Raw genomic sequence first — 22,731 nt, 5'->3', positions numbered from 1 at the left:
TCTTGCCAATGGGCCTGCAGGGGGAGTCCCATGAGGATCACAAGCTGTGGGACCATGGGGCCCATATTTTGCGTTGCCTTTGCTGTGAAGCACAACAACTCCATCCCCACGTGCATTTCACAATGTCTTTCACCCCATGCCACTGCTTCAAGCTGTGGCTGTGACTCTCCTCCAAAGATTTTTCAACCCCCTTCTCTTAAATTTTTTCATTGCCATTTGCTCAGCACAAATTTCAAGTTTGTATTTAAAGTACACTTCTCATGAGTAATGCACTTAGACCACCAGGCAGGGCAGGAGAGGTAGCTCAAACAGACCCCTGCATTGGAGAGAGAATAGTTCCACCTTCTGGTAATCCATCATATTCTGGGCCATACACAGGGAATTCAGCAAATCCTCCTTAGGAAAATTCCCATGTGTCTCTGAACTGAAGGGCTGGCACTCTGCACCTTGTTCAGCCACAGCGTTCTGGCATTCATAACAGGTAAATAAAAACATTATTGCCAAATGCTTCTGCCTTCTTGTTTCCAAAAAAACCCCAGCATTCTGTTGATAAAAAAATTTGATTTACATAACTATCAACCTGATAACACAGAGCAGTCAGCACTGATAAGCAGAAATTGGGACATTTACCAGCTTCAGCAGACTTGAAATCCTGTCTTGTCTCTTTAAAAACAATGAAAAACCATTCTGGATAAAATCTTTCAGAATGTTTTATTTCCTCAAGAGAACAGATCTCTGTTCTTGAAAAAAAAGGACTCTCTAATATTAAAATATACTTAACCTGATAGAACAGAATGTCTCCTTTGAAGTTGTTTCAATCTTTTTAAATATCTAAAGGACCTAACCCACACAGGGCTTGCACGTTTTCAGTTTGAAAAAAAAAATCAAAGCTTTCTCCCCTTTTTTTCCCCCATGTACACCCGCTTGCCAATTATGGGAATTAGAAAAAAATCAGTGTATGAAAGAGGTAGAGCTTTTTTCACGTTTGTAATTATGCACAGGATTTAATCATTTGGGGAGAGGGACTGCTTGGGGGGAGAGAGGAGTTTTATTCCAAGAGTTATGCACATGCTTTCATCCTCGACCAAGTGTCAGCCACCAGGTGATTTTTCACAGGATCACCACGTTCCTCTGCTTAACAGCTCATCTCCAATTTGTTGAAATGATCAACAGCTCCTCATCTTCTTTATTAGTCTCTCTGTTTATCTGCCCAGCACTGAGCTTCAGCCAGAGAACAAGCCAAGAACAGCCAGATCCAGAGCTGTGAAAGATATTCTTCCAGCATCATCTGGCTCCTTGGCAGAGTCTGCGGGCAGCCGTACTCACAGCCCGTGCCTGCCGCTGGGTGTATCATGTGGCCATGCCGTAGTGGTACTGGCTGAGCATCTCTGTCCTCCTGGACATGATTTTCCTTTGATTCACCTTGAATCTGAGAAACCATTTATATGACCGTTGTCTCAGCTTTGATAAATAAGGGCTTATTTTAATGGCTGCCCATAAAAAATAGCCAACACCTCTTGTTTCTGCTGTCATACTTCATAAATCTATGTGCTGCCTTTAAGGACCATTCCCTTTGCTGTACAGGGCATACTTCAGTGGCACTTTTTCACAGCACATGAGCAGGATCTTTTCCAGCTGATTTGTAGCACAAGGGCTGGACTCCTTCACTGATGGATAAAAAAAAATCTGAAAAAAGAGGCATGGAACAGAGGACAGGAGGGCTACTTCAATGCTGCTCTGAAGATTAGAGCTATATTAGTTAGTCTATAATTTCCAAAATATATTTGCCTTTTTTATTTTCAAGAAAAGCATACCAAAAAATTAAAATGAGCAAAATGTTATTCATGGTGTAAAGGATGCAATCCTGCATGGCTATTGTCTTATGTTTTTCTCTTCTTTCTTTTTCCTCCTTTTTCCTCCTTTTCTTCCTATCACAAGAAAGACCAGTAAAAACTCTGTGTATATTAGCTGCAAGCATCATCTATAAAAATCCTGTCTTAAAATATTATTCATATCACACTGTTGCACAGTCAAATTTCATAGGAAACAAAGCACTAAATGCAACATAAATTACATCAGCATTACAACTTGGGCATAAATTATCTGAACTAAACAAAATCTGACCTTGCTTCTACTAGTTTGGTCAGTGTCTCTATTTTAGATGCTGCAGGTCATCCTTAAACATAAGCTTGTTCTTTCAGTTGATTTTTACATTTAAATTGGTTTAATAAATCGTGACACAACAAGCATTAAAGTATAAGCATTTTCTACCTAAGGAACTAGCAGTCTGTCATCTTCAGCAGTAGATGTGACACAGCTGAACACTTGAATCAAAAAAAAGATAATATTTCCATGGACTGCGACTGAAGCACTTGTATACAGGCATTTATTTGTCTATTTAAAGTTTCAACTCCAATAGTTTTTTCCTTTCTTATTGCATTTGTCTAAATCCAATTGTGAGTTCTTCAGGGCAGCAATCTGTCTCCTCATATATTTGTAAAACACCATGTACACCTATGGCACTCTGTAATAAGTAATTTCTGATCTGTTTATGATTAAAGAGGGATTTCAGGTGAAATATTGTAAATTGAAATGGACAGGCTAGAAGGACAGCTTACATTACCAACATCATTAGGTTGGACATTGTGCTTCAACACGGGATGGCAGCCAACGTGCTATGCACAGTTTGAGTTTGCCCATGTGCAGCTCTAAATGCTTTTTGAGAGACATCCTACAACCATTCCCCATGCCCTGACACCATGCCCCTAAATAACACATTGTGCAACATAAGAACACTATCCCTGAAAAGCTTTGTGCTGCAAAACACATCTGTTTATAAGGATATCTGCTGTTTTTTCCAGGGTTACTCTCTGAGAGCAAGCCAGACATGCTGCAAAGTGACCGGAAAGACAAGAGTACACTGTTTCAACCAGAGATGGAAAGAAAGTGGGATAAGTCACAGAAGGAAGAGCAGAGAGAGAAGGTGAGAATTTATTAAGTTAATAGGATTGCCTGGTGACTTGCTCAAGGGATGAACACATCCAGACCAGTCTGTTACCCACTTAATGGACATTGATTTTTGCAGGTGATACATCAAACATGAGAGTCCAGCTGCATGCTGCCTGTCGAAGTTCCTGGCACGCTTAGGATTACCATATTTATGATATCAAGAAGGCATGTGATAGCCTTCTTGGAGCAAACATCAGATCATGCCTTTGCCTGCACCCCAGGACACGATGCCTATTGGTGGCCATCCTAAAATCCCTCCTCTTCCAGAAACTCAGCCCTACATGTGCCCTTGCTGTCCCCCAAAAACAAAGCCCCTTCCATCAGCCCTTCCCAGTCTAGATTCCTTAGCTTCCCACTATATTGCAGTGCCTATACCCAATATTTGTGGCCCCACACCTCTTAAACAATCTCAGGCTCAAATTCCCCAGCTACTTCCAGATCACAGCTTCTAGCCTCCCCCAAGCCAGCTGCTGTCCCCAAAGCCAGCATTCTCATCACATTTCTCTCATCACTTTCCCCATCAAGTTCTCAGCTCCCCAGGCTTCTTCAAACCCCATAACACTCCCCAACCCTGCACCCCCCACCTGGTCCTCCCTCTCCCACCTTTGCTCACAATCCCGAATTTTCCGACCACTCCATCTCTCCACTATGTCCTTGCTATACAGAGAGTCCTACCTGCCTCCCTCCCTGCCACTCATACCTACCATGCTGCTGACAGCCCTGACATCCCAATGGGAGATCTTCAGCTTCTCCCACCAGATGAAACCCCACAACTCCCTTTCCATGTCCACTTCTCCACAACAGTCAATCAGGAGGAAATTCCCATCAATAAAGACTTCGCTGGGATTTTATATGTCTGGAAGGGTTTTAGAAAAATAAAATCAATAGCTTTGATTTTTTTCATTGCAGCATTTCAAAGGGACCTAACCACAGGCTGAACCCATTGCCCTCTGTGGAGTATTATTTACAGCAACACAAGGAGGTGTCTTGTCCGAGAACACACAGAGAGCCATAGCATGGCAGTATAATCTAGACCTTCAAACTCACAAGGCACACCTTAAGCAAACTGTGCCTGTGCATCATTTCTAGCTGCCCAAAATGAGTTCCGCACAGCTCTGCCTCAAGGCTCACCTGGGTCTTCAGCCTGTGACCACTTTGGAAGCCTCTTTTCATCCTAAAAAAGCTGCAGCCCCCTATAAAGCTTTGGTGTTATTTAATCTCTAAAGCCGCATTCCTGAGGCACCAAGACAAGGAAGTCCCATACAGGGGTTCCTTCCTCATCAGAGGAAGAGCAGAGAAGATTTACAGCTGCAGAGAAAAGGAAGACAAGAATGTCACTGTGTATCTGGAGGACAGTGAAAAAAGAATTCACCATCTGGGCAGCCGAAGTTTGTAGCTTAATGAGCAATCACTGATCTAAACCCCCATCATGCCAAAGGCAACTTGTGTTATTACAGGGCATATAGGGCAGGGGTTTCCCTCCACACACCTGTGTAACTCCATGGCTATGACACCCAAGGGAACTGCACTGGAAGTACGATAGTAGGACTGCAAAGTGAGGCACTTAATCTAGGAAATATGGAGCGTAAGGTGATCTTTGCAGGCCCAGACACACTGTGATACAGCTGTTATTTGCACAGAGAAGTGTTATTTCTCCACCATTCTCCTACTCTGGTCTGCAGACCCAAGAGCTTCAGTGGCATATTCTGGGTGCTTGCTCTATGTTCCAGTTTCTTCACATCGCTCAAGCCTTGCTCAGGATGGAAGCAATAATTTTCTCAAAGATATTTCTTTGGCCTTCCCTTCTCTTAAATTAGAGTAATTCACAGATTTTAATTATCTTATTTTCATAATGACCCTGTGGAAGGAGAGTGTGTCATTAATTCTACATTACAGTTGGTGAGTTGAGACACAAAGAAATGCAGGTTAGTAGATTAGTATCTGCTAATTTTGCACACTTAAACTGAAATGATCAAGTCTAGCTTTCTCTTCACTCTGTAGGGCCTGACATTGCAAAATCCATGATGCCCTATTCATATCTCCTTAGACCTTAAGGTAGAGATACTGGTAAGTCATAACTTCACCATCAGCTCTCCAACAGTTGTCCCCAGGGTTGCAAGACTTAGGTCCATCAAGACAGACCAATCCCTGTCTGAGGAAGAACAGAGCCAAGACCGGCATCGGCCTATCATAGCCAACTGTTCTTGAAATCAAGAGGGCAAGGGATGTTTTGCTAGAGGGTTTTGATGGTTTTTCCTGATACTAGGCAAATAGTTGGCTCTGACTCTCAAGTAGCCAGAATATCTGTTTGTGGGATATTCAGAATATCAAGTTTGTGGGAGACCAGGAAAAAAGCAGAGAAGGTTACTTGCTTAATCACTACTCTACTTAACTCCTTGTGGTGGGGGGAAAACAGTTTTCCCCCTGAAGCTATAAAATGGTAAATCCCCAGGGGGTGGTGACCCTTGGGGTTTGAGCCAATGAGCGCTTCTGCAAAATATAAACATATCAGAAGCAGACCGGAAAAGAAAGTTGTGGTAGTTGTTATTGGAGAAGTAGCCATGTTGTAGAGCCACGAGGAGAAAGGGCAGGAGCCCCCTGGGGGGCTCTGGCCCCCCCCAGCCCCAGCTGGGGGGCTACAGGGACTTGGAACAGTGTAAGACTGGGCTAAGCACCTGTAGCTAGAAAGCTAAAGAAGTTTCCTCCACCGTGAGCGGGCAGAAGGAGCAGCAGCAGAGACGGCAGTGGACGGAGAAAGTGGCAGAGAGCCAGAAGAGATAAGAACGAGCAGCAAACAGGCATTGCAGCCAAGGATGAGAGACACAGAGTTGTCTGAAGAGAAAGAGAGCCAGCAGCAGAGAGAGCAGGACTAAGCTGTACAGACAGAGACAGAGTTTTGGTGTAAGAACTGAACCAAAAGACCCCAAACCCCTCTGAGACCTCCTAGAGAGAGGAGGATGATGGACTTTGAGTCTTGGAGTGCTACAGCACTGCAGAAAGGAGCTGAAAAGCTCAGAGAAGGAATGTGGAGGGAGTGACCTTGGCTCCCCCCCACTGCTTTGAGACAGAGCATAGAGCTCTGCAAAGGGGGCTTGAATCTCCTGAAGATACAGACCGTCACGAAAATCCCTGAGTTTCATTGATATGACCATGGTGAAACGACCGTGTCCGGGTGAGCATAGCCCACGGAAGAGAAGACCCTTGCTTGGAGACGATGGGCTGAGAGGCTTGGATACCCCCCTCGTGTGTACTGGCAGAGATCCAGCTACAGCTGCTGCATGAGAAAACCTGATGCCCTAGAGACATTGTTGCTCTGAGAGTAGAAAGGATCTCTTCCTTCTTCCCTCCTGGACTTTTATTTGGAAGGAAGAAGAGATTTGATCCATTGTAAATACTATTTTGTCATAGTTAGAGATAGTTAAGATTGTATATGATGTATTATACTATTTATTTTGTACAGTCATTGTAATATGTAATCCCTTCCCCCCATTCTGAGTCTCGTGTGGTGTCTGGAAAACCCATCTCACACTGGGCTGAGATGTGGGAGGGGGGGACTAGGACTCAAGAATTGGATTTTGGGGCTCTCAAACCATGACACTCCTACAGGCTGCACTGTTTCAAATGTATAGTCCAGTTTGGTTGGATACTCACCAAAATGGCACAAGTCACTTCCCTGCATCTTCTTGCAAATGTCTAGTCCTCAAATGAAACCATGAGATTTCCATAACTTAGGGGAAAAAAAAAATCCACCAAAAAAAAACCCCACACACAAAATCCCAAACAAACAAAAAACAAACAAAAGAAAAACCACACACACACAAAAAAAAGAGAGAAAGAAAGAAGGAAAAAAAAACACAGGAAAGAAAAAGGAGAGCCTGGATATTTATTTCACAGGCAAAACAACCATAAAAAAGGCTAGGATAGATTTATCCTAGCTTCCTTTCTGGAGATAAGTGAACTGCTTCAGCTGAAGCTTTCTCTTAGAAAGAAGCAACAGCCTGAAGGCAACACCCAGGATGGAAAATTTCAGCTTAAACAGTTAATACTTGCAGAAGAATAAGCTCCTGGAGACAGATATCTATCCAATATAAGTATTGTTATTACAGGACATAGAAAGTCCTGAGTGTCTTTCCCCAGCACCCCTGCTGTCTCTGCCTCCACTACCCTTGCCTGGCTCTTTGCTCCCCCTTCCCAGTGCAGCTCTTCCAAGGCAAGACTTACATTGCCACCCACACGACCCAACCCAACACCAATTTCTCACCCTGGCTGTTTTATCTGGTGTAAAATAGCACAGCAAACCCAATCTGGGGAGTCACTAATCCAGAACCTTCAATCCAAGCTTTAGCTCTCCTATACTTACTTGCAGTTCTATATATTTTGTACTTTTTCCTGTCCTTATCTCCTGTGGGTCTGCCACAGGTTTTTTGACTGGTTAATGACTTTATCCCTGAGCTGAGCACACAGTCTCCGGTCATTACTGAGCTGCATTTGGATGTAGTATATTGTCCTCTTTGCAATGCCAGAGGTGTCTTACACAAGGCTCTCTTACTCTTTTGATGGACTGTAGACAGCTTGCTCATTAGTCTAGTATCTAATTGCTTATCAGTCACACTCTCAAGCTCCTCATTACTTCACTTACACAGCTACAGTAATTAGATTTCACATTTCTTTGCACTCTCATGGCATTGTTTTAGCCTGCTGAGGAGGCACTCATATATAATACACATATATTACAAATTATCTCCTGTAATTATCATATTCATTATAACACATGCATATGCATACATAATGTTGCTGAGGCAAACTCAAACCTCTTCAGTTCTAAATGTTCAGGATGCTCCAGGAGCATCACCAAAGGCTTGTTTGTCAGTTTTAACTTCTGCAAGGCTTCACCCATCTGTGACCCTTCGCTTACGAACCATGCCGGTTTGCATCATTTTCTTCTTCTCCCGCCCTACCACATACCTCTCCAGCAAAACAAAGCCTTCAGATCTGCTCACTGCAGAGATGCAAATTCTTTTAGGCAGAAACATGAATTTGATGTTTAGTACAGCAGCAAACAGAAAAGTCGCTTGAGCCGTCAGCCCTTATCTTTTGGGATAACAGATTTTATGCCTCTTTTTTGGTCTAATTTGATGCATTTCTTTAGCACCTACTCTCTAAGCCTCAAGCTTTTTTGTGACATCATTCCATACATTTATTATGGCACTTGAAAAGCGATAACAATTTATTTAAGTTTTCAGAATTGAATTCTGAAGACATTGGGGGCAAATGATTTTTTTTCCCCGGTGGTAATGTGTGAAATATGTGATGGTGTCTGTATTTCCAGATGCAAAACCCACAGACAAAGGGTAGCAATGTGCACCTCTTTTTAAAGTGAGTTAAATAAATAAAGGCACCAGATGGCTAAACCTGAAAAGGCAAATAGGTAATTCCCCCCAAATTGTGAAAGGGTTCCATCACCATAGACTACATCTGCAGAAGTAAACTAGGTAGAACCAGAGTATGGAGCATTTTATTCAGTGTTGCAGATGTAGCCATAGAGACTGCAGTGGTTTCCAGATGGCCCCCTTGTCCTGCTTTGATGCACATTTGCAGGTGCAGGAGGGACAGGTGACATTTGGGAACTGACTGGCTAACTCCTAAAGATGGGCAAACATGCCACCTAGGGCTATGGTGCAGATGCATCCCTCAGCCACGGGAAATAGCTCTACTCCTCTCCACTCTGTCACCAGCTCCAGTCCCAGGTCACATCACCCAGGGCCAATATTCTGCCTCCTCAGCTAGACCCCTTCAGTGAAGCGTATGCAGAGAATGAGCAAATGCCGCGCACGAAAGACAGACCATGAGTACAGGGACGTTTTGTGCATCTGGAGGTCCTGCAAAGGTCAAAGAATGGTAGACTTGGACACAAAAAAAAACAAAGAAAAAGTTTACCCATGGCCTCAAAAAGCAGTCTGATCTAATCCTGGACTCATGAAACGCAGCACAATGCAGCAGCAGAAAACCTTGAAGCAAAAATCCTGGGTGAGACACTCAAGAACACTCAAATGATTTAGGAACCAGAGTTTCCAAGCTTCTGAAAAGTTTACATCTCATTCACTCAGTGTGAATATTTAAAACCTTTCCAACTTTCTTGTAATGGGATGTGTTTGGTCTCCAGGTTCCTCTGTACTGCTATGTGATGTTTTCCTGCCCTGCTCTGCCTGGAGCTGCTGTACATCAGGCAGCAACATGCTGGCAGCCATTGAAGCTAAAATCCGTCACCCAGCACATCAAAGGTGGAGGCAGAGAGGGAGGTTTAACTATGAGCCCTTCTGCAGAACAGAAAGGGAGATGATCCCAAAACCACAATGAAGGAGAGCAGCCTGATGGAACTCATCACCGCTCCCCCCCCCATCCTTCAGTTGCAGGGTGCTCCTTGACATACCAAAATAAAACCTCAGGCTGGGTAGACTCCAGCCCTGGAGGCAGCCGGCTGAGGGGGAGTGCTTGCTGGCTCCCCAGGAGTGAATGGCGTGCTCCTGCCCTGGCAGGCAGCCAAGTGCGGCAGCCGCCCGCGTCTGGGCTCTTCCCCTGCTCTCGCTGCCTCTTCAACAGGAGTGACGCGAGGCACACTCTCGCTCACAGCCTGCTGCCACTTGGGAGGCTGGGAGAAGAAGAGACTTAGTCCTTCACAGCTGGGGGCCCTGACTTTGCAAGCTGAGGCGCGATTAGGATAGAGGACAAGGAGGGAAGAGGGGGGAGAAGGAGAGGCGAGATGGAGGAAGGGGCTCATGGCACATGGCTGAGTCCCTGCCTCACTGTCGCATTTTCCTCCCATGCCACCTTCATCACTGTAATCGTCTGGGAAGCAACCAGGAGCATACCAGGGCCAGAACCTGCAAAGCCCCCCAGCCTGGGAATCAGAAGCTGTGGCACTGTGCCCAAGCTTATTAACCCCGCTGTGACACTGGGCTAATTAGCTCCAGCATGGCATCACATTAATGCAACTTCTCAGTTTCCAAGACCTCAACAATAATTGCTTCCCACTGTCCCCTCTTGTCCTGCAGATGTATCAGTGGATGGGACAAGAAATTACCTGCACAGAGTAAGACTTGAAATATACAGACAACAGAGAAACAGGAAGGACATTATTAAGGGCATAGTAAAAATATATTGTCATGTATATAACTACCCTTGTGTTTGTATAAGGATACAATCTTACTTGGAAGGACTTTGGAAACTGTAGGAAGGAGGCAGAGCCCAAGGAGTGACCTGCCCATACTTGCTTAGTGTGGCACTGGGTGGGTGACACTGGCTGGCCAGGGGCAGCAGAAGGACATGCAGAAAGGGACTTGGCACACCAAATAGCAAGGGAGCTGATTCTCAGAGAAATCAGTGGAGCCCATCACAACCACCACACATAAGTATTCACAGAGGACTGTACCTCTTCGTGGTAGCTGAGAGGTGTATTTCTTCCAGCCATTCATCATTTGTAAGAGTCTAAAATTCCAAAGAGTCCTTCAAGGAGGAGACTGTGAATGAGACCCAGGAGGAAACAAGGAGCTGCTGGAGGAAAGCCAAATATACCAGTCCGGACACCTTCAAAGTGCTATGAAAGACATCCCAGGCAGGCATACAGCAGCAGCCACAGAGTGGGAGCACCAGCTCCCAACATCCAGGGAGAGAAGCTGTGCATCTCAGTGATCTAACCAGTTCTCAAGCTCTGAAGAAGGTAAGCACTTCTTCTAAAGGTCCAGATTGGAGACTGACTGTTACCTGCACTCCTTAAAACCAAAGGCACTCAGGCAAAATAGCTACAAAGAACCTGCATAATAAAAATAGTTACTTCTAAGGGCAACTCTGACTCAATAGTCATCATGGTGGGCAAACAGCAGGACTTGGTCCAATGCACCCACAGTCTGTGGACATGAGGGGTGGATTCTGAGAGAGCCTCAGCCCTCATCCAGTTTAAAATATGCTCAACTTCCATGGCATTCAATGGCAATTGGATACCTAAATATCCCAGACCTTGCTGGGGTGGAGCCTTGCTCCAGATGAGAAAGCTGAGAACTGAACATGAGAGCACCTGCCTCCTGATTTAACAGCTGAAGAGCCTCACTTACCTCTTCTGGGGCAGAAAAGTAGAGGGTAAAGAGACCTGGAAAAGGGGGGGGGGGGGGAGCAGAAAAGGAGAGGGACACTAAGGGGTAAGGTTGTATGGGATAGGAGGGAAAAATTCGCAGATACCTTGCAGGCAAGACAGACTATGAAGCACCCCAAAAAAACATGCACTAGACCCTGACAGAGGGCGATATAGGGAGACCTTTAGGAATGCGCTGCTGAACGGATACCTCCAGGCAGCTCGCACGAGGCCCATGAGGCACACGCTGTGTGGGGAATGTGAAGAACTGGTCTTTTGTTTCATGCCCCTTTGTTTTAACCTCTTGAATCAAAGATCCCAGCTGCTACTCTGGGAGAGGCTAGAAATTAATCCAATTAAAAAATAAATTCCCTGTGGAATCAAAACTGCTTGCCAGGTGGGGGGTACGGGCACACGATTTCTTTCTTCTGCAAAACAAACTCTTTCTTCCAACCCACATTTCACAGAGGGGAGGTGCAGGCAGGGAAGCATTTGCAGTAAATAAACAAATGATCAGAATGATTTATAACCCCAGTACCAACCCACAGCTCATGGGAAGGTTTGCAGCCTCTGTCTCCTATAAGCCCGCGTGGCCAGAGACAGAAGCACAATGCTTCATGCTACCCTCCAACGCAAACAGTCATAGAGCAACAAAACCCTTTGTCACTTTGTTCCACTCTTTTGTTTTCCAGGGGTTTTGGTCAGCCCAGGCTTGTGGAGCTTGACAGGTTAACCCGCACTTCCTTGGTTTCAGTAGAAATGATTAAACAGGGGGGATTGTTTAGGCCGTGAAGCAGAAGGAATTCCTTTGTTTTTGTAGATCACTCCAAGGCAGCCAAGCCTGTGGGGGTGCCCAAGAAGAAAGAGGAAGGGGCTGAGCATGGAGAGGATTTTCCAGGGAGGGAAGTCTCTGCCACTACTCCACAGGCTCAGAAACAAGGGATGGGGTGACATGCTTCATCTCAACTTCACATCTGGAGAGAAGTCAAAAAGACCTTTTAAGTATATTGGTGAGCAGGACCAGCAGGACACCATGCCCAGATATCCTGACTTCTTCTGAGAGGCACAGCAAAGTCATACCATCCTAGGGCTTATGCTACAAGGGGATCCCAACACACCACCCCGAAGACATGCAAGCAGCCTATGTTGAGAGGGCCAAAGAGAGAGGGGAACTTTCAATAGCCAAAGCTTGGTGCCCCTAAGATCTTCTGGGAACAGGGAAGCACATATAAGACAGCCACCTCTTCTTAAAGCCTGGCTTGCTTCCACCACCCCATGCTTGCATGAAGCTGCACATTCTCCCTCAAGGTATATGTGGTCCTGATGTGCTGGACTGGAATTCTTTTGGACTCTTACCTTCTCTCACACTACCAAAACTTAACACCTTCTAGCTTATCTCCATCAACGAAGATCACTGGACAGGATCCCAGACATCTGCTGAGAGAAGGAAAGTCTTACCCTGTTGTGCTGGGGACACTGACACCTTGATACACATATGCAAACCTACTGTGTTGTAGGTGATGGTGAAAAGGGCCACAGCAGTGTCAGTGCTCAGCTGGAGGAGTGAAGAAGAGGATGAGATCCTGGGGTTTCGTTGCTCCGCCTAAGGCAGTAACTACCTGGGGAGAGGGTAAAGCACTCACAAACTTTATTTCTAAGGGCTGAATCAGAATCAGGAGGAAAAAAAGGTAAGTTTAAAAAAGAGAACCTGGAGTGATTTGCTGGTGATCACTGACTTGATTGCTGTTGACATCAGGCTGGTGGTGTAGAAGTGCTCCTACTCCTTGGGAGCAACACATTACCCAGGAACCCAGGTTCACAGAGGTGAGTGGGGGAGCTTTGCTTTTTCCTTTGCCTGATGCCCATCTCTCGGAGCAGCTTTGATTTCTGTGTCTAAGAGGTATGGAAAGGAGCTTGGCAGCAGAGATCAGACCTCCGGACACCACAAAACACCTCCTTCTTTGCACGCTCTGAGTCTCTGCAACAACATTAAGTGCAAGAGAGCTGGTAAATTATTAAAACAACCTTGCAACAGCTCCAGAGAAACCACCAGTGCCTCAGATTCAAAGGAAAGGCTGTGGTGTGAGAATCCCCATTAGTAACAATACGCACAGTTTGCAAGAACATATGTCCCCGCATGGAGCAATCAACCAATGTGGGCTGTTTAACCACAATATTTCAAAGAAGTGCTTTTAATGCAGCTGATCCGTATGTTTATTTTGAGCTGTAAAACAGGATTCTTCACTAGCCTTTCAGAACGTTTCTGTGATGGACTCTATCCAAACTATTGAGGAGAAGGCTTTGCTCCAGCAGAGACACTGATATGTCAGGGCTTTTTTTAAATCAAAGTCACGACAGTGGAAAGAGAATAACTCAGGCAGGCAGAAAGTGCATTTGGCCTCTAAAAAAGAAAAAAAATTGAAAAAGGCGTGAGAAGCAAGACCCCACTGGGATGCTCTTAAGAATGGGTTTGGATTGTAAGCATTTGAGATGGGGACCAGGTATATGGGAAAGGGGAAGGATTTCCAAGTCTCTTTCTGATTCAAATACTTGAGCACACATTGAAAATACAGCCCCTTGCACCCTCTTCTCCTGCAGAGTGCATGGGAGGTGAACACAGGTCCTGGTTTATCGATTGATTGGCTATTTTGTAAAGAATAAGAGCTCCTCGTGGAATAGCCATGCCTTTGCGGGGAGGGGGAGGTAGAGGGTGGGCGGAAAGGTCTGGTCTCCTTCCCTGCTCGATCTAATCCTAATTAAAAATAAATTACATGCTGTATGGAACTTGAAATGGCAAAGATAATCCTGTTACACACGAGGGGCCGCCCCGCTGCCCACTCCTCGCTCCCGGCCGGCGGCCCCGTTCCCAGGCAGCTCGGCCCCGGCCTCTACACCTCGGACCACGGCCCGGTCCGGACCACGATCCGGCTAAGGGCAGCCCGGCCCGGCCTCTCCCCGCCCCGCCGGGCGACCGCCTGCGGAGCTCCCGCGGGCAGGAGAAAGGAGCTCCGCGGAGCTTTTTCGTATGGAAACCGGGCGTTCGGGGAGCTTTTGTTGGCGGCGGAGCGTGCCCCCCCTCTCCCCGCGCCCCCGCAGCCAGGGCTGAGGAGCGATTTAAATCCCATTTCCATAAGCCGGTGCTGCGGGCAGCCCGCAGCCCCCCGCTCGCGTGCCGCCCCGCGCAGCCCCAGGACGCCCCCGGGACACCCCTGGACACGGCCCCGTTCTGTTTTCCACCCTCTCCCTATAAAATTCATGTCTTGAGTTCCCTGAGACATGGGAGGAGGGGGGGGAGGGGAGGGGAGGGAAGGGAAGGGAAGGGAAGGGAAGGGAAGGGAAGGGAAGGGAAGGGAAGGGAAGGGAAGGGAAGGGAAGGGAAGGGAAGGGAAGGGAAGGGAAGGGAAGGGAAGGGAAGGGAAGGGAAGGGGGAAGGGAGAAGGGAGAAGGGAGAAGGGAGAAGGGAGAAGGGAGAAGGGAGAAGGGAGAAGGGAGAAGGGAGAAGGGAGAAGGGAGAAGGGAGAAGGGAGAAGGGAGAAGGGAGAAGGGAGAAGGGAGAAGGGAGAAGGGAGGAGAAGAAGGAGAGGAAGGGAAGGGAAGGAAGGAAGGAAGGAAGGAGAAGAAGGAGAGGAAGGAGAGGAAGGAAGGCAGTTGTCCTTCAGGATCCCTATCGTCCTTCGCTTAGGGTCTCCTCCCTGCGGGCCGAGGCCAGCACAGCCCTCCTCATGGCCGCCAAGGCACTGCGGCGCTGGGAGCCTGCGCCCGGCTCCACACAGGGCCTCGGTGCCTTGCGGGGCAGATGGTTTCGTTCCCCCCGGTTCGTGCCAGGTTTCAGCCTCATGCTGTTATTTTGTTCTTCTGGAACGAGACTGGTGTTGCTTCCCAGAGAGGCCCTATTAGGACAAAAAGAAAATCCTGTGAATAGGCGTAACAGGGCACCAGGAGGGATAGGTCTTAAATGTATTTTAATATGAGCAGGGCATTGTGTGTAATTCAGCGCTCATCATCGTTTAGTCAAAGAGTTATGGCAGTGATTGGGAATGAATAGACGGACATAATGGATACATGTGGCGTTTGCTCATTATATTCAACTTAGTCCAACTCCTCTGTGGAAACTGTTCAACTTTCTCTCCCTTTAGCCTGTCATAGTGAAATAATACAGACATTGGTTCCTCGAATGGGATAGCCTGCCATGCTATTATATTTCTGCAGCTAACGAGGGCTTCATAAGCCTTTGATACAGCCTGATCTTTGAAACCTTTCCAAATCTCCTCAAGCTTATGCTAAATCCTATTTGGAACTTTTTTTTTTTCCTTTTTTTCCTCCTCGCCTGCTAGTGCCCCAGGCTTAAGAAACCCGGGCGGTGACATGCATACTAAAGCATGCGGGGACACCTCCTGAAAGGCGACTTACGGCGCTGATCACAGGCTCTCACGCGAGTGACACGCCACTCCGGGCGCGCAGCTGAATGCGGCCACCGCCACCCCCCGCACCCCGCTAATGCGCGCCCGCACCGCACCGCTGCCCGCGCCCGCAGGGCACGCCGCGACATGCCACGACACGCCGCGACATGCCACGACACGGCATGACGCTGCATGCCCCGGCACCTTCCCGACCTGTGGCAGGACTGACAAACCCCAGTGCGCACTGTACGCCGTGCTCCCCGCGCCAGCGCCGCTGCCGCGCGTACGGAGAGAGCGCAGAGACGGAGACGGGGGGAAGAATGGAAGGGGGGGGGGGGGGAAGAAGAAATAAATAGAGAGAAAATGAGGAATAAAAACGGGAGGGGGGGAGGAAAAAAAAAAAAAAAAGGAAAAAAAAAGAGAAAGGGAAGCCCCAGACCCCGGAGAGTTAAGGAAAACAAAGGCGCGCGCCCCGCGCCCGCTCCCGCCCGGCCCGGGCACCGCCGGGGGCCGCCCGCCGCCCGCGCGGCGCCGCCTCCCATTGGCTCCACCGCCCTCTCATTTGCATAGCGCCGTCTATGAAAGGCCGCGCGGCGGCGCGGGGGGCGCAGACGGCGGTGTCGGTGTTTCGGTGCTGCGCAGCGCCGCGCCCCGATACTGCACAGAGCCGTCCGCGCCGCGCCGTCGGGCTGAGCCCTGCGCCGCTGACATGAGCCCCCTGCGGCTGCTGGCCACCGCCTGCCTGCTCGCCCTGTCCCGCTGCAAGACGGTGAGGTACCGCACCGACGAGGAGGGCGCGCCGGGCACGGTGATCGGTACGCTGGCCGACGAGATGCCCGTGAAGGCGCCGGGGGAGATGAGCTTTCGCATGATGAGGCAGTTCAGCAACAGTTCGCTGGTGCGGGTGCGGGAGGAGGACGGACAGCTGAGCATCGGTGAAGCAGGGCTGGACCGGGAGCGACTGTGCGGGCAGGCCCCCCAGTGTGTCCTGGCCTTCGACGTGGTGAGCTGCTGGAGGGAGCGCTACCGCCTGGTGCACGTGGAGCTGGAGGTGCGTGACATCAATGACAACTCACCACGCTTCCCCCACGCCCAGATGGCGCTGGAGGTGTCGGAGAGTGCCACACCTGGCACTCGCCTCCCACTGGAGGTGGCTGTAGATGAGGACGTGGGCTCCAACTCCATACAGAGCTTCCAGGTCTCCCTCAACAGCCACTTTGGTGTGGAGGCGCAGACGCGGGCAGATGGGGCACGCTGTGCGGACCTGGTGCTGCTCCAGGAGCTGGACCGTGAGCGCCAGCCCTCCTACACCCTGGAGCTGGTGGCCAAGGATGGTGGCAGTCCAGCGCGCTCGGGCACAGCCACCGTGCACGTCCGTGTCCTTGACGCCAATGACAACAGTCCAACCTTTGCCCAGAGCTCAGTCACAGTGGAGCTGCCCGAGGATGCACCACCCGGCTCCCTACTGCTCGATCTGGATGCTGCTGACCCTGATGAGGGCCCCAATGGTGAGGTGGTCTATGCCTTCAGTAGCCAGGTACCCCCCGAGGCGCGGCGGCTCTTCCGCCTCGACCCACGCTCAGGCCGCCTCACACTGGAGGCCACCGTGGACTATGAGCGCACCCGCACCTATGAGCTGGACGTGCGTGCCCAGGACCGTGGTGCAAGCCCTCGCGCTGCCACCTGCACCGTCATCGTGCGTCTCACTGACGTCAATGACAACGCACCGCGCATCAGCATCAGCGCCCTCCGTGGCGCTGCCAGTGCCGCTGGCGTGGCCTACGTCAGCGAGGCGGCAGCCAGCGAGAGCTTTGTGGCCCTCGTCAGCGCCTCAGACCGCGACTCGGGCACCAATGGGCAGGTGCGCTGCAGCCTCCGCGGCCACGACCACTTCGCCCTGCAGCGCGCCTATGAGGACAGCTACATGATCGTCACCACAGCAGCACTGGACCGCGAGCGCATCCCTGAATACAACCTCACTGTGGTGGCCGAGGACCTGGGCTCACCACCCTTCAAGACTGTCCGCCAGTACACAGTGCGGGTGAGCGACGAGAATGACAACGCGCCGCTCTTTGCCAAGCCCCTCTACGAGGTGGCCGTACCAGAGAACAACCCCCCAGGTGCCTACATCACTACAGTGGTGGCTCGTGACCCTGATCTTGGCCACAACGGTAAGGTCACCTACCGGCTCCTGGAAACACAAGTCATGGGGGCCCCCATCTCCACCTACGTCTCGGTGGACCCCGCCACTGGGGCCATCTATGCCCTCAGGACATTCAACTACGAGATCCTTAAACAGTTGGACCTGAGGATCCAGGCCACTGATGGTGGATCCCCACAGCTCTCCAGCAGCACCCTTGTCAAAGTGAGGATGGTGGACCAGAATGACAACCCTCCCGTCATCATCCACCCAGTGCTCACTAATGGGACGGTGGAAATCAGTGTGTCCAGCAAGACCTCCCGTGACTCCCTGGTGGCCCAGATCAAAGCTCGAGATGCAGATGATGGGGCCAATGCCGAGCTCACCTTTGCCTTCCTGGAAGAGTCTGAGCAGGAACTTTTCACCATCAACCCAAGTACTGGGGACATCGTGCTGAGGGGCGACCTCTCTGAAGAGCTGGGACAGCTGTTCAAGGTCGTCCTCACTGTGACAGACAATGGCAGACCCCCCCTGGCTGCAACTGCCACAGTAAACTTCCTGGTGACCGCCACTGCTCCATCCAGTATCCAGGACTTAGCCAAGCCCAGCTCCTGGGAAGGAAAGGCTTTGCAGTGGGACATCCCTCTGATTGTGATCATCATCCTGGCAGGCAGCTGCACTCTCCTCCTGGTGGCTATAATCACCATTGCCACCACCTGCAACAGACGCAAGAAGGGGAATGACATCAAAAACAATGTTGCCTTGAAGGACCAAATAGACATCTCCCACCTGGAGAAGGGCCATCAGGAGGAGGGCAGCCAGAGGGGGAATGTGTTTGAGGTACGAACCTTTCCCAGCAAAACCTCTTTCACCAGCTCTGACCCTTCTCCTGCTGCTGAAGAGATCTCCACCACTGAGAATGGCAGTGACAGCACTTGCCTCTATGAGGGTCAGAAGAGGCTGAGAGGACAAAGTGGGGAGGTAAGGACCCACTGCAGGGAAGTGGGGCAAAGGGTGGGGGTGTCTTGGAGGTTGTGAATTGCAGAGGTGCAGTTGATGTTGATTTACCCTTCACCACTCCCCCTCTCACATCTCCTTTAATTTCCCTCCCCAACAGCAGGCTTTTGCTGCCACTCCAAGCTACAACAAGGAGCCTGCTCCCCCCGTGGCCATTTGGAAGGGACACTCCTTCAACACTATCTCTGGCCGGGAGGCAGAGAAGTTCAGTGGCAAAGACAGCGGCAAAGGTGACAGTGATTTTAACGACAGCGACTCAGATGTCAGCGGAGATGCCCTGAAGAAAGATCTCATCACACACATGCAGAACGGTAAGGGCTCGGCCCCTGCTCCCCGCTGGACCCTCGGACAGACAGATGGGTGGATGGGAAGGTGGATGGAGGGACCCATCCTTGGGGCACAGTGATCAGGCAGGGCAGCTGGAAGGGGAAACGTGACGTTGCACGGCTCAAACCACCCATCTCTTTGCAGCAGGCTGTTAGATCTTGGTTCCTCTCTGCAGTGAGAGCCCAGCACAAATTAGCAGATGCTGGAAGTGCTGTAGGATTGGGTGTTTTTCTTCCCCAAAAAGCTTCCCTTTAAGTTAGAATTGTGAGGAGTGTCCCTAGCAAAATGACATAACCTTCCCAAGCATGGGGGTTTTTTTGTTGTATGGTAGAGCATCACCTCCCCACTGCTACCATCAGTACATTGAATCATCCTGTGACTGATAGCTCTGAGGATTATGAATTATGTGGATTTATTCCTGCAGTAACAACGGGTTTCTCCTCCTCTCTCTCTGTCTCTCTTTAGGTCTGTGGGCATGCACGGCTGAGTGCAAGATCCTGGGCCACTCAGACCGCTGCTGGAGCCCCTCCTGTGGCCGAGCCAATCCTCACCCCTCTCCACATCCTTCGGCACCCCTCTCCACCTTCTGCAAGAGCACGTCCTTGCCCAGGGATCCCCTTCGCAGGGACAACTTTTATCAAGCCCAGCTGCCCAAAACAGTAGGGCTTCAGAGCGTCTACGAGAAGGTGCTGCACAGGGACTTTGACCGGACGATCACTCTCCTCTCCCCTCCACGCCCTGCACGGCTCCCCGACCTTCAGGAGATTGGAGTGCCCCTGTTCCCAGCCCCCTCAACTAGATACCTGGGCCCCCAGACTGACACGACTGAGAAAGCGTAACCCAACATGCTCCCCCTCAAGTACACCCATCCCTGTGCGCACACAACTAGGTCACTCCTAAGAGCCTTTAAGTTATTGACCAGATCCGGTGTTGTATGTGTAAATATGCAAGATGTGCCTTAAAAATGAAGTTGTTTGGGAAAGATTTCCAATCACATCAGTACTGTTTGATATTTGCAAACAAAAAAATTGTTTGTAGTTAATGTAATTTTTATGAAATATGCAGTATTTAAATTTCTTTTCATGTTTTCTACATTGGGTTTTTGTTTTTGCTTTTGGTTCAGCCATGGCCTGCCATTTTTTGTAGTGTTTTTAACCTGTACATTGTGTAATGTAATGTTTGTACATAATGAAAATTGGTTATATTTTTATAAAATAAATACTTAAAAATGGGAATTCTTGCCAAAGGAACTATCTGAAAGACACAATAGTAATAATTAATAATATTATCCTGAATATGTAGAACCTTGTAAGGGAAATTCCTCTTTCACGGTGTAATAATAACCTGAGCAACCCAGTGTACTGAGAAGTTTGCCTTGCCAAATGTGACTTGTATTTCTTGAGTCTGTGGTCATCTTAAATGTTATTTAATTGCCTTTGGTTCCTGTAATTTGTATCACTGATAAACACTAATAAAGGTCTTGTGATGTGTCAGAGAGATCTGTTCATGGATTTTATGCTTCAGAGCATAGAGGTCTCTACAGGTTAACAGAAGTATTTTGTGCAGGGAAATGCACAATGCAGGAAAGAGCATGAATGATGCTACTGTTAGTCTTGCTGATCCTTCCTTCATCTCTGACAATACCTCACTGGACGTTTAGCTCTAGAGATTTTAATGCTGAGTGGGAGGGAGAGTTGTGTGACAGAGCTGGCCTTTGCTTTTCACTGCCTGGTCTGAGCTCTGCCAGCTTAATCCTTCATTGGTGGGAAGCAGTGTAATTTTAGGGAAGCAAATGAAGCTCCGTTCATCAACAGAAGTGTCCATGCTGTGCGAATATCTCTGCATCAGCAGCCACCCATGGACTTTTCTTTCTGTTCTGCTGAGATGTTGAGTCAGGCTGCACAGGTATGTGCTTATATGTTTATCTCTTGTTAAGGCAGCCTTACCAAAGGATAAGGACAGAGCTTGCCTTTGTGTACATATATTTACACATCAGGAGGAAGGTGCATTAAACAGAAATTAAAAATGTTGATTATGTGGAGATTTTCTAGGATACATATTTTGTTCCTCCCTGAAATGACAGTCCTGAAAACTAAATGATACAGGGCTCTGAAATTCCCTCCTATCGGGGTTTCAAGCTAAAAGCAGACAGTAAATCCTTCTGCTGAAATCAGGTATAGCATTTAGTGAAACAAACTGAAGTACAAGTATTTCTTCCTCTGTTCAAAAAAATACTTATACCAGCATTAACACTTCTATTGGAGTTTTAATATTGGATTGAACTTTTCCAAAAGGGTTAACTGCTTCTTACATGGAATATGTAATTTCACATTTTATACAAATCAATAATCCAAAAATTTGCACATGTCAAAGCTTTTGAGGTCTATTGTGAATTGTTTAATTATATATCTAATTACTATGGTCCATATATATAAAATATGACTGACCAAGAAAATATAAAGCCTTTTTAGACATAAACAAGGCTCTATTAGGCTTTGTGTCTCAAAATATAAGTAGAAAACATTATCTCACCTGTATGTCCCTTACCCAACAGCAAATCCCTTTCTTCCCCAACTTCCAGCTTTCTCAAGCCAATGTAACAAGAGTGGCAGAACCTGACCAAGTTTTTATGTACACAGGGTCTGAGTTTTAACTGGAGCTTCATAAAAGCCGTAGCATGAAGATTTGTGGTGGGCAGAGAGCTTCAGAGGATGTACTTGAAGGGAATTGAAATCAGGCTGATGCGAGACTCAACCAGGAAGCAACATCTGTTATACACCTTTTATGGTCGGGAAAACAGGTGAGCATTTCTGGAGATTCATCTAAAATCTATTAGTAAAAATCATGATACATCTAATGAACTAAGAGGGTGTTCTTAGTTAAATTTAGAGCTGAAGTTGCAGCTGAAAGGTGGTGCAAAGGAAAGCTGGTAGCCTCCCTGCCGGCTAATCATCAGTGATGCAGAGCAGCATGTCTGCATGGGAAGCAATTAGTCTCCATCAAAAAAAATCAGGGCAGTCTGATAAGCTGGTTCTCCCTCACATAGCTCAAAAGCCAGGGTTGCATACACCAACACCTCCACAGCAGGTCCCTAGGCTCTCCTGGAGGAGTCCAACTGGAAGTAGTCACATCAGAAGGACAGTTCATCACTTTGTATTGAGGTCCCAAATTCGCGCTGTTGGTGGCAGCAGAGCTTGTGTGCTTCTGGGACTAGACTGATGCTCTCCACTGCCTAACCAGGACTTTGGGCCACCCCAATGCAAGGCAGTCTGGAAATGGTAGAAAAATAAAGTCACCTGTTCCCATTCCCAAAACAGCTTTCAGCAGAAAGCAGTTGCAGTCTCACTGGGGGCTTTGATCTGTCTGTTCCAGAGTCCTACATGCTGCCAATAAAATGTGGGATTCAGCCACGCAGTATTTAAATCTGAGCCCATTGCTTTTTTTCTGGTTAGTGGAAAGATACAGACATCTTCTGAGAGCTTCCATCTTGGCTTGGCCAGGCAACGGGGATATTTCAGATGCATCACTGAAGCTCCTGATATCCTCTTTTCTCATAAGGGGAAAGGGCAGTAGCCCAGACTCCTCTAACTTTTAGATGCCTAAAATTAGGTGAGAGAAATCCCTAAGCTCCATCAGATAAGAGCACACATCATTCAAAGTGCAGCTGAGCAGAGAGGGGAGCCCAAGGCTTAGCTCCTGGGCAAGGCCCCTTG

General features: G+C 48.4%; 1 protein-coding gene across 1 annotated transcript; it reads left to right on the top strand.

The window, feature by feature from the left end:
- Window positions 1–16,161: 16,161 nt before the first annotated feature.
- Window positions 16,162–20,506, top strand: PCDH8 (protocadherin 8). Its single transcript, XM_051778686.1, has 3 exons — window positions 16,162–18,655; window positions 18,792–19,002; window positions 19,484–20,506. The coding sequence occupies exons 1-3, from the start codon at window positions 16,244–16,246 to the stop codon at window positions 19,855–19,857; spliced, it is 2,997 nt and encodes a 998-aa protein (XP_051634646.1). The 5' UTR covers window positions 16,162–16,243; the 3' UTR covers window positions 19,858–20,506.
- The last annotated feature ends 2,225 nt before the right edge of the window (window positions 20,507–22,731 follow it).

This window comes from Manacus candei, unplaced genomic scaffold (assembly GCF_025592945.1).
Source record: "Manacus candei isolate 608988 ecotype Guabito, Panama unplaced genomic scaffold, ASM2559294v1 h1tg000014l, whole genome shotgun sequence".
NCBI lineage: Eukaryota > Metazoa > Chordata > Aves > Passeriformes > Pipridae > Manacus > Manacus candei.
This window is presented reverse-complemented; position numbering and strand designations above follow the sequence as displayed.